Raw genomic sequence first — 15,932 nt, forward strand, 5'->3', positions numbered from 1 at the left:
GAATCAATTTAAGTGGACCCCGACTTAAACAAGTTGAAAAACGTATTGGGGTGTTACCATTTAGTGGTCAATTGTACGGAATATGTACTTCACTGTGCAATGTACTAATAAAAGTTTCAATCAATCCATCAAAACCAGTATCGCATTGAAAAAGCACAAGTCAAATTTTGGCGACACAGCTGCCATTTTTTTATTGCCTTTTTTCAGCGAAATAAAGTATTTTTTTAAAATTATTATTAAACAGTTATGGTATTATACAGTTGTATATCTTGTTATTATATATATATTTTTTAAATCAGTGTATTCCAGTTGAATGTATATACAAGTTGTTGTAATGATAGTTATTTGAAGTCATGATATTTATTGATGAAATGTATGTCGTCACGAAGAACAAGGGGAGTGTTTTGGTGGGAGAGTGGGGGGGGTGAAAACGTCCTGTGTGCCCACAGACACGCTCCCACGCACACACGCACGGGCAGTCGGTAACGGCGGGAGTCTGTGTTGTCCTTGGTGCTCGATGGACGTGTGTTCGTCGCGCGGGTGCATGGAGGTCATGGATCACGTAGGGCACGTCCAGCCGCACGTGCACGCGCAGGACCCCATCAGCTTCGGCATCGATCACATTCTGCACGGCTGCGGCGGCGAGCACCCGTGCATGTTGGCCACGAGGATGCACGAGCCGGACTATGGTCACCTGTACACGTGCGACGCCGGCAACGGCTTTCCGTGCGCGAGCGTTCACGGGGACGGCTACCACGTGAACGTGGGCTCCAACGTCAACTCGTCGGGGGTCATCCGCGTGCCCGCGCACAGACCTGGGACCGGCGGGAGTTTGCCGTCCATGACCGGAAGTGTCAACAACCTGAGCGCGCTCACCTTCCCGTGGATGGAAAGCAACAGAAGATACACCAAAGACAACTTCACTGGTATATACACACACACCTATATATATATATATATATATATATATATATATATATATATATATATATATATATATATATATATATATATATATATATATATATATATATATATATATATATATATATATATATATATATATATGTATATACATACATATATATATATATATATATATATATATATATATATATATATATATATATATATATATATATATATATATATATATATATATATATATATATATATATATATATATATATATATATATATATATATCCATCCATCCATCCATCCATTTCCTACCGCTTATTCCCTTCGGGGTTGCGGGGGCCGCTGGAGCCTATCTCATATATATTATATATATATATATATATATATATATATATATATATATATATATATATATATATATATATATATATATATATATATATATATATATATATATATATATATATATATATATATATATATATATATATATATATATATATAAAATACATTTGTCTTGCTTTTGTACAACATAAATATTGTTTGTCAAACAATTTAATTTCGATAAATGATTGATTTATGATTACGTTATTCCCCCATTGTGCAAGAATGTTATTAATTCTATCAACGATGATGATAAATGAACGTTTGAATATCAAGGTTATTTCGAAATCAAATGGCTAATATAGTATAAAAAGTAAATGTCAAGATGAACTGTATGCAACATTATACTAATAATTCATGTTGAATCACAATAAAAACGATTGTAAAAAATAAAAAATAAAAAAATAAAAATAAAGCGTTTTCTGTAAATAAACAAACATAGCACCGCAACTAATTTTAAAAGGCTAATTCATTGTATTTCCATCCATCTTCAGTGACTGCAAAAATGAAAATCAACTTAGCAGCTGGGGAGACCTTTAAAGCAAACACAAATATTAAAATAAATAAATCACCTTTTATTTTTTTATGTGCTTTAATATGTGGCATTTCGTTCAAATGACAAATTAACACGTGAAACACAAACAGTAATAATGGAGGAAAAAACGACAACAAGCGGATGTGTTAATATTATAATAATACATTGTAACAACGAAAATTATTAATAATACTATCAAAACGATAATGATGCTAATAATAATGATATATTAGTAATAACAACGATGACAATAATAAATAAAACAATGGTCATGTGTTTTTTATTTATAAGGCAAAGCTGCATGCAGGCTGTTTTACAAATACAATGAATACACGATTAAACAAATAAGATAATATTTGATTGATGGAATTAAAAACGTCATTTAATTGTTGTGAGAGTCGCTGAGTGGACAAAGGTTTAAACACTCATGATACATATTTGATAAATAATAATAAAGCAATCCCAACTGTAAACATATTGACATGAATAATGTATAATTAATGGAGGGTGGCATTGTTTTTTTTGCAGTGTGTGTGACTCCACGCTCGGTACCGCGCCGTGTGGGACACCCTTACCAGAACCGAACTCCGCCCAAGAAGAAGAAGCCTCGGACTTCGTTCAGTCGACTCCAGATCTGCGAGCTGGAAAAACGTTTTCATCGACAGAAATATTTATCATCTGCGGAGAGAAATATTCTCGCCAAAGCGTTGAAGATGAGCGACGCGCAGGTGAAGACTTGGTTCCAAAACAGAAGAACCAAATGGAGGTGAAGTCCTCTTGCACTTGTATATATTACTCATAATCACACGTGTTTCCTAAAATCGAATAATAATCATGGCAATGCTTATTTAACAAACTAATTTACGGTAGTCTCTTAATTATTATAATTATAATTGTAATTATACTTATAATTACAATTATTATATCATTATTATTATTATTATTATTATTATTATTATTATTGTGTTACTAATAAAATATACAATCGACGCAATGTATTTCAGAATAACTACATCATTTTTATTTGCTGTCTTTTTGTTACCGACTATTTCACAAATATTCACATACATTGAAATGCATCATAAATATTAAAAGTAAAAGAAATACATCATTTAAAAATAAATTATATAATGTAATAGAACATTTGAACACGTTTAACGTCTTTTTAAAAATGTATTATTTTATGTTTTTTTTCCATCGATGAAAATGTCATATAGTTATAATACATTGAGAAAGTACAATAAGCGGGGGAAAATAAATTGATAAATGTAATGCTAATGTGTGGAAAAAATTGAATTTGTTTTTAAGTCATAGTAATTAGGTAATATCATCATTTCGAAAGAATAATAAAACGGTTAGTATTGTTTTACTTATTCGGACAGTAATATATTAACACAAATAATAAACATGAGTTAAGGAATTGTGTGAAGACATGAACTGAAATGTTCAACATGTGGAGAACTATGATCAAGAATTGTTGGATGCCAGATTATTTCCAAATAGAAAAGTGGAAAAATACTTTTATTTTAACGGGAATCTTTGGATCAGAAAAAAACGGGATCAAAATGGAAAATAGACAGTGTAAGTATTTCTAAGTTAGAATGTGTAGGGTTACACATGTAAATAATATATTAAATAATAATAATAATATAATAATATATATTAAAGAATGTTGATGCAGAATATGACAGTAATAACTCATATTCGTCATTAAAACCATATTATCACGAGTACGCAACTATTATTAAAACTGAATTTCAAGCTCATATAGACCAAATAGCAGTAGCTTAATTTTTAAATAACAATATTAACAATTATGAAAATAATAAGGATTATATTAATTATTAATATTATTCATTCATGTATTACTATTAATATTATTACAAATATAAAAACATTTATTTCACGCTATATAGACCAAATATACTAGTTAATAATACAATGTCATGACTACTAGTACTGTTTATTATAATATCAATGGCAAGAATATTACAAATTACTATCACTATTATTATTGTTACTAATTGTATTACAATTGTTAAATCTGTATTTCAAGCTCATATAGTCTAAATATAGGAACCCATTTGAAATAATGATAATAAGAATCATACTAATTATTATTTGTATGAGGTGGCGACTTGTCCAGGGTGTACCCCGCCTTCTGCCCGAGTGCAGCTGAGATAGGCTCCAGCCCCCCCGAGAGGGACAAGCGGTAGTAAATGGATGGATGGATGGATTATCACAATTATTAAAGCTGTATTACAAGCTCATATAGTCCATATATACTGCATGTTAATACAAATTCTAAAACAAGTATAATAACAATAATTAATCTAATTAGTATTATTATTGTAATTATTATTAATATCATTACAATTATTAAAATGTAATTCACGCTTATGTAGTCCAAATATAATGCAATTAGAATAACACATATATTATTAATATTTATTATTATTAATGGTATTACAATAATTAAAACCGCATTTTAGGCTCAATTGTCCAAATACACTACTGTAATTAATAATCATAACAATAAGCTATTTATTACTAATATTATTACATTTACTAAAGTTGTAGGCCTACTTCACTCCTAAAGGTGGTGGTATATTAATGATATCATTAATATTATTATTATTTACAGTTATTAACGTCCAAGCTCACATATATGTCAATATAACATTGATGATTGTAATTTTAATATAATTATTAATGTTATAATTGTTAGAGCTGAATTCATCGTGTGTGTGTGTGTGCGTGTGCGTGCGTGTGTGTGTGTGTGTGTGTGTGTGTGTGTGTGTGTGTGTGTGTGTGTGTGTGCGTGTGTGTGTGTGTGTGTGTGTGTGTGTGTGTGTGTGTGTGTGTGTGTGTGTGTGTGTGTGTGTGTGTGTGTGTGTGTGTGTGTGTGTGTGTGTGTGTGTGTGTGTGTGTGTGTGTGCAGGAGGCAGACGGCAGAGGAGAGAGAAGCAGAGCGTCAGCAGGCAAACAAAATAGTTCTTCAGCTCCAACAAGAAGTTTTCCAGAAGTCCATCAAACAAACTTTAGTTCCAGACGCGCTTTGCCTACAAAATAATTCTTTGTTTGCGCTGCAGAATTTGCAGCCGTGGAGTGAAAACACTGCAAAGATCAGCAGCGTGTCAGCCTGCGAATGACTGTTCAATTATGTGTCATAATATTTTCATCAAGAACCGAAACTTCACAACTTATCTGACTTAAGAAAAAGTCTTAATGTTTGTCTTCTAACATCACATTTAAAGTGTAAAACAGTGATGTCCAAAGTAATAAAATACACGTATTGATTATTAATCACGTTTATCGTTAGATACGCTCTTATTTTGTCAGCTACAACACGATATGCATACAGTAATCTAATATATATAATGTACGAAATGACACATCTTCACATGTTTGTTCACACGTACACTCATACTTTTATAAATATTAAAACATCTCCATCCACACGTGTGTATTAGATCTATGGTACTAAGAAACACATACGCAAAAGACTGTAAGGCAATATTGGCCAATCAGAAGCGCAGATGACGTCATTTCCGGAGGTGGTACGACAGTGAAGATGGCTAATCGGGGTAAGAAAAAGGCATATTCACGCCTGTTTCTGTCAATGTAGAACAAAAGTAACAATATATTTCAAGACATTTCAGTATTCTTAAAGTCCACATTGTTTGTCGCTGTACCTTTTTTTATCAAACAATTTAACACACAAAAAGTATATGTTGACAATATACTAACACATTAAGGCACATTTCAATATTCCAAACATATTCAAGGTTGAGTAATCAATACCTATACATAAACAAAAATCATTTCAAAGACAGTAAGGAAAGAGACAATTCAAATAAATAAAGAGGGGGAAAAAGGGCCTTTAAAAATTAATAAAAAATGTTCCCATAAAGACAGTAATTTAGGGGCTTTACTATCTTTTACCATTTTCCAAGATAGTATTAATAATTAGAAATTATAAAGTCAATGGGAGAATTTGGGTTTCACTTTAAAACAATCGGCTTGTGTGTACAAAAAATAGTTTGTAACATAATAGTTTTAATAATAATTTCTAAATTGTTATCTTTCGTGAATATACCAAATTTAATCTATTCTTTTGTATATGGGGACATCTTTATACCATTGTCTTTCTCTTCCCAAAATAAATATACACGATCACATTCCAAAAATAAATGATTCTCAAATTCTACTGTATTACAGATATAACCATAATGTTATATTTTTGGGTAACATTTCAATAATAATTTTAGGTTGTATGACTTATACTGAAAATGGAATTTATCATGTCTTATTTTCTATTGTTTTACTTTTGTACACTTTTTTAGGATATATTGTCTATGAATTGGGCCTGGAAAATATTATTTTACTAACACCCACCTCAAATATTAAGGTATGTATAAATAAGGCATCGTGTTTGAATATAACACATCTTGAGTCCTCTAAGATTTTAAAGGTATAAAGTATTGCTTTGGTGATCTTCTGAAACTGACTTCTTGTCAACATTGAAACGTATCTCTTTCTATATGTTAACAAAATGCCATAACTGTCCATACCATACATACTGTACATATATATATATATATATATATATATATATATATATATATATATATATATATATATATATATATATGTATATATATATATATATATATATATATATATATATATATATGTATATATATATATATATATATATATATATATATATATATATATATATATATATATATATATATATATATATATATATATATATATATATATATATATATATATGCACCTGGGGATAGGTTGATTGGCAACACTAAATTGGCCCTAGTGTGTGAATGTGAGTGTGAATGTTGTCTGTCTATCTGTGTTGGCCCTGTGATGAGGTGGCGACTTGTCCAGGGTGTACCCCGCCTTCCGCCCGAATGCAGCTGAAATAGGTTCCAGCACCCCCCGCGACTCCAAAGAAGGGACAAGAGGTAGTAAATGGATGGATGGATATATATATATATATATATACTGTATATAAAGCCTTGATAGAATGGCCCCTAAGGATGAACTACTACTAGGCAGCAGAACCCTGATGAGAGTGCAGAGGAGGAGCAGCAGACAACCTGGATGGACAAGCCCCTACATGGCATGTACCACCATCAGATAAAGGAAGTGGCTGATATCAAGAAGTCCTACCAGTGGCTGGAAAATGCAGGACTGGCAGACAGCACAGAGGCACTAATCATGGCAGCACAAGAACAGGCCATAAGCACAAGAGCCATAGAGGCCAGGATATACCAGAGTAGATCAGACCCAAGATGCAGACTGTGCAAAGAAGCCCCAGAGACAGTACAGCACATAGTAGCAGGCTGTAAGATGCTAGCTGGATCAGCGCGTACATGGAGAGGCACAACCAAGTGGCTGGGATAGTATACAGGAACATCTGCAACCAGTATGGAATAGAAGTACCCAAATCCCAATGGGTCATACCAGAGAAGGTGGCTGAGAACAACAGGGCCAAGGTTCTGTGAGACTTCAGCTTACAGGCTGGCAAACAGCTTCTGGCTAACCAACCAGACATAGGGATGGTGGACAAAGAGAAAGGGTGGTGGTGAAAGATGTGGCAATCCCAGCTGACACCAACATCAGGAAGAAGGAACACGAGAAACTTGAGAAGTACCAAGGGTTGAAAGAGCAGCCGGAACGGATGTGGAAGGTCAAGGCTAGCGTGGTCCCCGTGGTAGTGGGGATCCTCGGAGCAGTAACCCCCAAACTGGGAAAGTGGCTCCAACAGATCCCAGGAACAACATCTGAAGCCTCAGTCCAGAAGAGCGCAGTCCTAGGAACAGCCAAGATACTGGGCAGAACCCTCAAACTCCCAGAGGACCCAAGCTTGAGGATGACAAAGATAGCACCCCACCGGGGTGAGAAGGATATATATATATATATATATATATATATATATATATATATATATATATATATATATATATATATATATATATATATATATATCCATCCATCCATCCATGCATTTTCTACCGCTTGTTCCCTTTTGGGGTCGCGGGGGGCGCTGGAGCCTATCTCAGCTACAATCGGGCGGAAGGCGGGGTACACCCTGGACAAGTCGCCACCTCATCGTATATATATATATATATATATATATATATATATATATATATATATATATATATATATATATATATATATATATATATATATATATATATATATATATATATATATATATATATATATATATATATATATGACGGGGAGCCAATGAAGGGTGCGGAGGATGGGGGTGATGTGCTAATACTTCCGCACCCTCATCAGGACCCTGGCAGCGCTGTTCTGAACATACTGGAGCTTTTGGAGGCTGCTGCCAGTATTTCGATGAGGAGTGCGTTAAAGTAATCCAACCAGGAGGAGACAAAGGCATGGACAAGTTTCTCTGCAGCTGGAAGGGAGAGGAGTTTGGAGATGTTACGAGATTTTGCAGATGTGGGTGACATCGTTTTCGAAAAAGAGGTGGGGGTAAAACTTGACCCCAAGGTTTGTAACGGAGGGAGAGAGTGTAAAGTTGTGGCCAAAAAAAGAAACTGAGGAGATTGGAGTTGTGGAGAAGTACCGGTTTGGATGGCTTTTGTTTTTGAGCCGTTCAGCTGCAGGAAGTTTTGACTCATCCATGTGTTTATCTCCTCCAGGCAGGAGCTGAGATGAGCAACAGTGGCAGAGGTGGACCCAGAGGGGGAGACCTTAAGGTACAGTTGTGTGTCGTCAGCATAACAGTGGAAATTAATTCCATGTCTGCTGACGACACACCCGAGGTGTAGCATGTAGATGGTGAAGAGAGTTGGACTGAGTATGAAGCCCTAGGGGACCCCACAAGTGACGGTGTGAGGACGAGTGTACAGACTTCCTCTGTCCGGGTTCCACTGACCACCAAAGAGGGACATGACGTAGAGCAGTTTGTGACTTTCGTTTTATTCTTTCAATCTTTGGTCGGGTCGCTTTTCAGCTGCGCCTCCCACTGCTCGCTCCGCCGTCTGCTTTTCAGCAGCACGTCGTCGTTTCCGTCTGCCTCTTGCTCTCGTCTCTCGTCGCTTTCTCCGTTGCTCTCGCTCTGCACTTGTTGGTTTCTCTCCTCCTTCCGCCCCGTCATCCTCTGCTGCTGCCCTTTTATACAGTGAGAGGAGATTACTGAATTGTGCCCAGCTTGGCGATCCACGCACCTGCCGTCCATTTCGGATCTGGTCCCGGCGCGCCCCGCCTTGCTGCTGGTCCGCCGGCCACGCCTCCTCGCCACCATCTCGGAGTCGGCCCCGGCGGGGCACGCCTCGGTGTCGGTCTGCCGGCCACGCCTCCCAACAACGAGATTTAGCATTCTCAATGACCGTGTGCTCGGTCCTGTCAGTGAGGTAGGAGCGGAACCAGTGAAGGGCAGTGTCAGAGAGGCCGATGAAGTAGGCCGATGAAGTGCTGGAGACGGTGGAGGAGGATGTTGTGGTCAGTGGTGTCAAACGCAGCAGAGAGGTCGAGAAGAATGAGGAGGGATGTGAAACCGGAGTCAGAGGCCATCAGCAGATCCCTGGTGACTCTGATGAGAGCTGTTTCTGTGCTGTGGGAAAGGCGGAAACCGGATTCAAATTTTTCATAGAGCTGATTTGATTTGAGGTGGCTGTGAAGCCGAATGGAAACAACCTTCTAGGATTTTGGAAATGAATGGGAGATTTGAAATGGGTCGGCAATTTGACAGAAGAATCGGGACGAAGGTTGTTTTTTTAAGCAGGGATTTTATCAGAGCTGTTTTAAGGAAGGGGGGAACATTGGCTGTTTGGAGAGAAAAATTAATTATTTTTGTTATGAAAAAGATATGGATGTGTGTTTTGAGCAGAGGAGAAAGGTTGCTATGAAAGGTGGAATTGATTGTGGGATCAAGGGAGCATGTGGATGTTTGGATTTGCAGATGATCTTCTCCACCTCCTGCCACCGTGGGGATGACGTGTGAGAAATGTTGTGTGCTGAAAGTTGCTAGGATGTCTTGAATGGGACTATGCGTTTGTATGATAAATGAGCGGAAATTGACTTCAGGGAACTTGCTGCAGTTATTGTCTGTATGAGTGTAGTATGGAGTGATCTGATGTTTGAGAATGTGACTTACTGTAGAGAAGAGCTGCTTGGAGTTACCTGGGTTATTATTAATGATTGTGGATTAGTGTTCTGACCTGGACACAGAAAGGGATTTTGCCTCAGACCATTGATGTTCCCGGTAAGCCAACATAAAGCACCGTCAAGCCAGATTTTACGCTGGCTTGCTCCAAAACACGACCTGACATGTTCATTTTCCTCAACTCCTCTGTGTACCATGGGGCAGATCGAGAGAAGGAGACTGTCCGTTTTTTCAATGAAAGTCCAGGATGGAGGATAGACTGTTATTGTAAACATCCACAAGGCTGAAGACTGAGGAGGATGTAGAGGCAGAAGAAGCTGGAGATGATGACTGAACGAGGCGGAATCAATGTTATTTAGGTTCCTGAAAGTTATTGTATGTTTTGGTTTTGCGTAGGGAGATGGTAGGGGGAGTTTCATGCTAATTGCCTGATGGTCAGATACACCAGTTTAATATACATGAAGCTCAGTCACTGTGAGGGAGTCTGTGATAACTAGGTCGGTGATAACTTTATTGTGGGTGGAGACATTGACATGTTAGGTGAGGTTGAGGCAGTCCCATACTTCTTTAAATTTTGTGGCTAGTCTATTGGAGGGAGAGTCCATATGAATATTAAAATCACCAATAACCCAAATGTTTTTGTAGGAGTGAAATGAAGAAATTGTGTACATCTGTAATAAATGTTGGTTGGGGTTTTGGAGGACGGTAAATAAGAGCTATTGTTATATTGAGAAGGTGTTTGCATTCGAGTAAAAGATTTTCAAAAGAACAGAAATTTGGGGTAGACAGAAAGCTCATTTTGATATTGATGTCACTGTGGCACAGCGAGGCCACCACCACGACCAGTTATACAGGCTTTGCTCAGGTAATTATACCCAGGTGGGAACCCCCATTTAAACTTCAGGCTGCTGCCACGTTTCTGGGAGGCAGAGAATGCCCAGCCCCTTGTCCTTAATGTGTTCGTGGATAAATACAAATTCTTTGGATAAAGATTATACATTTAATTGTTCAAATAGGATCTGATTTGAAGAGTCCTGTTTGTTCGGCCGGAGGACACTGTGATCCACTCCAGATTTTGCAGTGTACTGGCTCATATCTGTGCTCGTTTTTGTCGTGCTCTGATGACGTGCAGTGTGACGCAAGTGTTGCGTGACGATTGATTGATTGATTGATTGAGACTTTTATTAGTAGATTGCACAGTACAGTACATATTCCGTACAATTGACCACTAAATGGTAACACCCGAATAAGTTTTTCAACTTGTTTAAGTCGGGGTCCACGTTAATCAATTCATGGTTCAGCTGTCCACAGGGATGTTATGGAGCTGTGGACGCCAGGTGAACCTGCGGCCAGACCCCTGATGGATGTAACGGGGCCGACGAGGGAGATCGAGGTATCCGCGTGGATCTGTGCTGGTGTGATGATGCTGGAGTTCCATTGAGCTGCCAAACATGCCAGTGATCGAGCTGGCTGTGTTAGCTGATGCTAGCGTTAGCCAGGATACTTGCCACCAACAATGGTGGATGACAGTCAGACAAGCCAAGATCATCCACGACAAGAGAGGAGATGGCAGTCCACACGTGGAGTTTAGTTTGATGACAAGATACATCCAAGAGCTTTTGCTTCGTCTGGAACCCGGCTAATGCCAGAGCTACTGTTAGCACGTTCGCGGGGGTCACTGCGGCTTGCTGATGGACCACACACTCGAAAAAGTACCGTAAAACGTAAAAAGACACTTAAACGGTCACTTACTTAAACGTGAGCAATAATAACAGCAGTTTTTGCGTGGTTTTTGGGGGGTGCAGTGAAGCAGCAGACAGTCAATGCCAGCATCCTCTCCTCTTACGGGGTGAGTCCCCCAACCAGGATGTCGACTGGACAGCCGAGAGGGACAAGACGTTTAAAGACGCGGAAGTCGCGTTGTGCCGGGCTGCCATAGTGGTCCACCCGTCCCCAGAAGCCGCAGTTGCTCTCACTACCGATGCATCCGACTCTGCCGTATGCGCTGTGCTGGAGCAGTGGGTCGACGGACCCTGGAGCCCTCTTGCCTATTTCAACTGTCAGCTGGTTCCCAGTGAGCGTAAAAACGGCACCTTTAACAGAGAGCTGGTCGGCGTCTGGTTGGCAATCCGCCACTTCCGCTTCATTCTGGAAGGTCGTGAGTTTACGGTTTCTGTTGGACCACTAACCCCTCACATTCTCCATGTCCAAGGTGACTGAGCTGTGGTCCGCCTGCCAGCAACGCCAGCTGTCATTCATCTCGGAGTACACCACAGACATCCAAAACATCGTGGGCAAGGCTAACGTGGTCGAGAACTGCCTCTCCAGATCAATCGTCGGCATGTTGCAGCTGGGTCTTGACTACTCCCGTATGAGTAACGACCAGACCTCTGACAATGGGATTCTGATACTTAAGGATTCGGACACTGGACTGCGCCTGGAGGAGGTGACGATCGGCAAGTCAGGAGTCAAGCTGTGGTGCGATCTCTCAACTGGCCAACTGAGGCCCCTCGTCCCAGTTGGCTGGCAGAGATCTAGAGATCTGGAACGCAGTCGCGGGGGGCCTAGGGGTCAAGCTGCACCGCACCAGCGCTTACCACCTCCAGGCTTTGATTGATTGATTGATTGAAACTTTTATTAGTAGATTGCACAGTTCAGTACATATTCCGTACAATTGACCACTAAATGGTAACACCCGAAAAGGTTTTTCAACTTGTTTAAGTCGGGGTCCAAGTAATCACGTAACGGTTTGTGTGAGCGATTCCATTGCTCTATGAAGGCTGCCCTGCACTGATGTTAACTGGGTGGAAAAACTTCCCTGGCTCATGCTAGGCTTCAGGACCACCCCTAGAGAAAACCTGCAGTCCTCATCTGCCGAGCCCGTCTACGGCCAGTTGCTGCGAGTTTTGGGTGATTCCATTACGGTGGCCGATGCACCCATCCCTACGTCACAGTATGGTACCCCTGCTTTTCGGACACCCCCAGCCTGCGCTCTGCGGATTTTGTTTTCATTCGTCACAACACCCACCGTGGACCCTTGTGCCCCCCCTATAATGTGCCGTTTAAGGTCTACAATGTGGTGATAAGAGCATGGTGGTGGACATTGGGGGCAGACCTGAGACTGTTTCCATCAATAGAATCAAGCCGGCCCACGTAGATGTGCCAAGGCCATTAGAATTGGCCCAGGCCCCACGCCGCGGCCGCCCTCCCATGCCCCACCCCCCTAATCCAATCGGAGTGTCCTGTGCCCTGTCAGTGCCATTTCCCCCTTACCGTGGGGGCCGTCCAGCTACGCCCGCCACAGTCCTACTGCCTTCGGCCCCTGCCGTCTCTACCCGCCGTAATCGGCCCATCGGGGCAATTCGGGGAATTGGGCTGGGGGCTTGTGTCGTGGGTTTAAATAATTCACTCACAGAACTTGGAGTTATGGTTAGAGAGTTCCGGTCGGATTGGTTTGAAGGGAACACATTTCTGTTGTTGTTACAGTTTAGTTATTATACAGATTACAGAACATAAATGAAGGATTGTTGACTGTTTTTGAATGCATTTTAAAGTGATTTAGTGGTAGAATTGATTGCTCCCAGTAGCTGCATTGCTTTTTATATGTGAGAAAGAAAAAAAAACATTTTGTCTTCTTGTCTCTCACGATGATTGTGATCGTTCGGCAAAATAAAATAAAAAAGTGCAGTTCCCCTTTAAGGGCTATATTAATACATTTTGATTGAGTGTCTACCTGTTTCTAAGTGGAATATATTTCACCCCATCAAGTACATGATGGTACTGTATGTATTGCATTTGTTCTCTGTTGTTTTCGTGTGAGTTCTTACATTTCGCAATTACATTGTCGACTGATCCCATTCTTAAAAACACGGATCCAAACTACTGTAATTATCTATCCGCCTTTCATTCTGTGAGTTTGCGTACCTGTGATAGGCATTCAACAATTGTTGATTACACATTACGGATGTGATCGAACTTCATTGAACAGCTATGAATGAACAACATTACATGGTGATTTCTTGCAGGCTCTTGTTTTGCTATAATCAAAGTAATGCAACTATTTTATTTTGTGTGTGACCACAATTATCTTCTCACTCGCTTTGCTGCTCTGGTGGACAATTATGGCTCTGGTCTACCTAGCAGGATTTCTGGTCTGGCAGATACTACAGAAGCAGTCCTGTGATGTGTGGTCAGAGATGATGTAGCGTCATCATTTGACGACAGCGAGCACCTGCTAGACCTGAGAAACAACGGCAGCTTAGTGATTCCATCACAAGGCACAGTGAAGGTTTGATTCTATAATGTTTGTTGTTTAGTCTTTGTATATTTAAGTAGTTTTTTTCTTATTTTCTCTGCTTTGTAAAATGTCTTTCAGCACTGGGTAGTGTGCTGTATAAGTTTTTTTTTTTTTTTTTTACGATGCTGAGAGCTGCAGAGAGGGTGACTGATTGGCCAAACTTCAACAAAGCAAGCTTCCACTTGGTCCCTGAGGAGATGGGAACAGAGGACGTTTTCTGCTTGCAGAACACTTTGAGTGGACAACCATCACTTGTGTCATCTGTGATTCTCAAGATAAGGCTGCACATTACCAAACTCACCTGCAATCCTCTTTCAGAGGTTTGGCTGTAAAACTTTCATGAGCAAGTGTGTACGCGTGTAAATACGCTTCAGGACGAAGATGTCATGTTCTTGCATTGACTTATGTACAGTATATTGCCAAAAGTATTTGGTCACCTGCCTTGACTCACATATAACTTGAAGTGCCATCCCATTCCTAACCCAAAGGGTTCAATATGATGTCGGTCCACCTTTTGCAGCTATTACAGCTTCAACTCTTCTGGGAAGGCTGTCCACAAAGTTGCGGAGTGTGTTGATAGTAATTTTCCACTATTCTTCCAAAAGCGCATTGGTGAGGTCACACACAGATGTTGGTCGAGAAGGCCTGGCTCTCAGTCTTCGTTCTAATTCATCCCAAAGGTGTTCTGTCGGGTTCAGGTCAGTCAAATTCATCCACACCAGACTCTGTCATCCATGTCTTTATGGACCTTGCTTTGTGCACTGGTGCACAGTCATGTTGGAAGAGGAGGGGGCCCCGCTCCAAACTGTTCCCACAAGGTTGGGAGCATGGAATTGTCCAAAATGGTATCATGGAGCAGTCAAAGTTCCTTTCACTGGAACTAAGGGGCCAAGCCCAACTCCTGAAAAACAACCCACACCATAATTCCTCCTCCACCAAAGTTCACACTCAGCATAATGCAGTCCGAAATGTACCGTTCTCCTGGCAACCTCCAAACCCAGATTCGTCCATCAGATTGCCAGATGGAAAAGCGTGATTCATCACTCCAGAGAACGCGTCTCCACTGCTCTAGAGTCCAGTGGCGACATGCTTTACACCACTGCATCCGACGCTTTGCATTGGATTTGGTGATGTATGGCTTAGATGCAGCTGCTCGGCCATAGCAACCCATTCCATTAAGCTCTCTGCGTACTGTACGTGGGCTAATTGGAAGGTCACATGAAGTTTGGAGCTCTGTAGCAACTGACTGTGCAGAAAGTCGGCGACTTCTTTGCACTATGCGCTTCAGCATCCGCTGACCCCTCTCTGTCAGTTTATGTGGCCTGAGTTGCTGTTGTTCCCAAACTCTTCCATTTTCTTATAATAAAGCCGACAGTTGACTTTGGAATATTTAGGAGCGAGGACATTTCATGACTGGATTTGTTGCACAGGTGGCATCCTATGACAGTTCCACGCTGGAAATCACTGAGCTCCTGAGAGTGGCCCATTCTTTCACAAATGTTTGTAGAAACAGTCTCCATGCCTAAGTGCTTGATTGTATACACCTGTGGCCGGGCCAAGTGATTAGGACACCTGCTTCTGATTATTTGGATGGTTGGCCAAATAATTTTGGCAATATA

At 40.1% G+C, this 15,932-nt stretch overlaps 1 protein-coding gene across 1 annotated transcript; it reads left to right on the forward strand.

Annotated features, from left to right (window-relative positions):
- Positions 1 to 448: 448 nt before the first annotated feature.
- tlx1 (T cell leukemia homeobox 1) lies at positions 449 to 4,992 on the forward strand. Its single transcript, XM_062057743.1, has 3 exons — positions 449 to 926; positions 2,369 to 2,606; positions 4,782 to 4,992. Exons 1-3 carry the CDS (start codon positions 518 to 520, stop codon positions 4,990 to 4,992), a joined length of 858 nt encoding a protein of 285 aa, XP_061913727.1. The 5' UTR covers positions 449 to 517.
- Positions 4,993 to 15,932: the final 10,940 nt, after the last annotated feature.

This window comes from Entelurus aequoreus, linkage group LG09 (genome assembly GCF_033978785.1).
Source record: "Entelurus aequoreus isolate RoL-2023_Sb linkage group LG09, RoL_Eaeq_v1.1, whole genome shotgun sequence".
NCBI lineage: Eukaryota > Metazoa > Chordata > Actinopteri > Syngnathiformes > Syngnathidae > Entelurus > Entelurus aequoreus.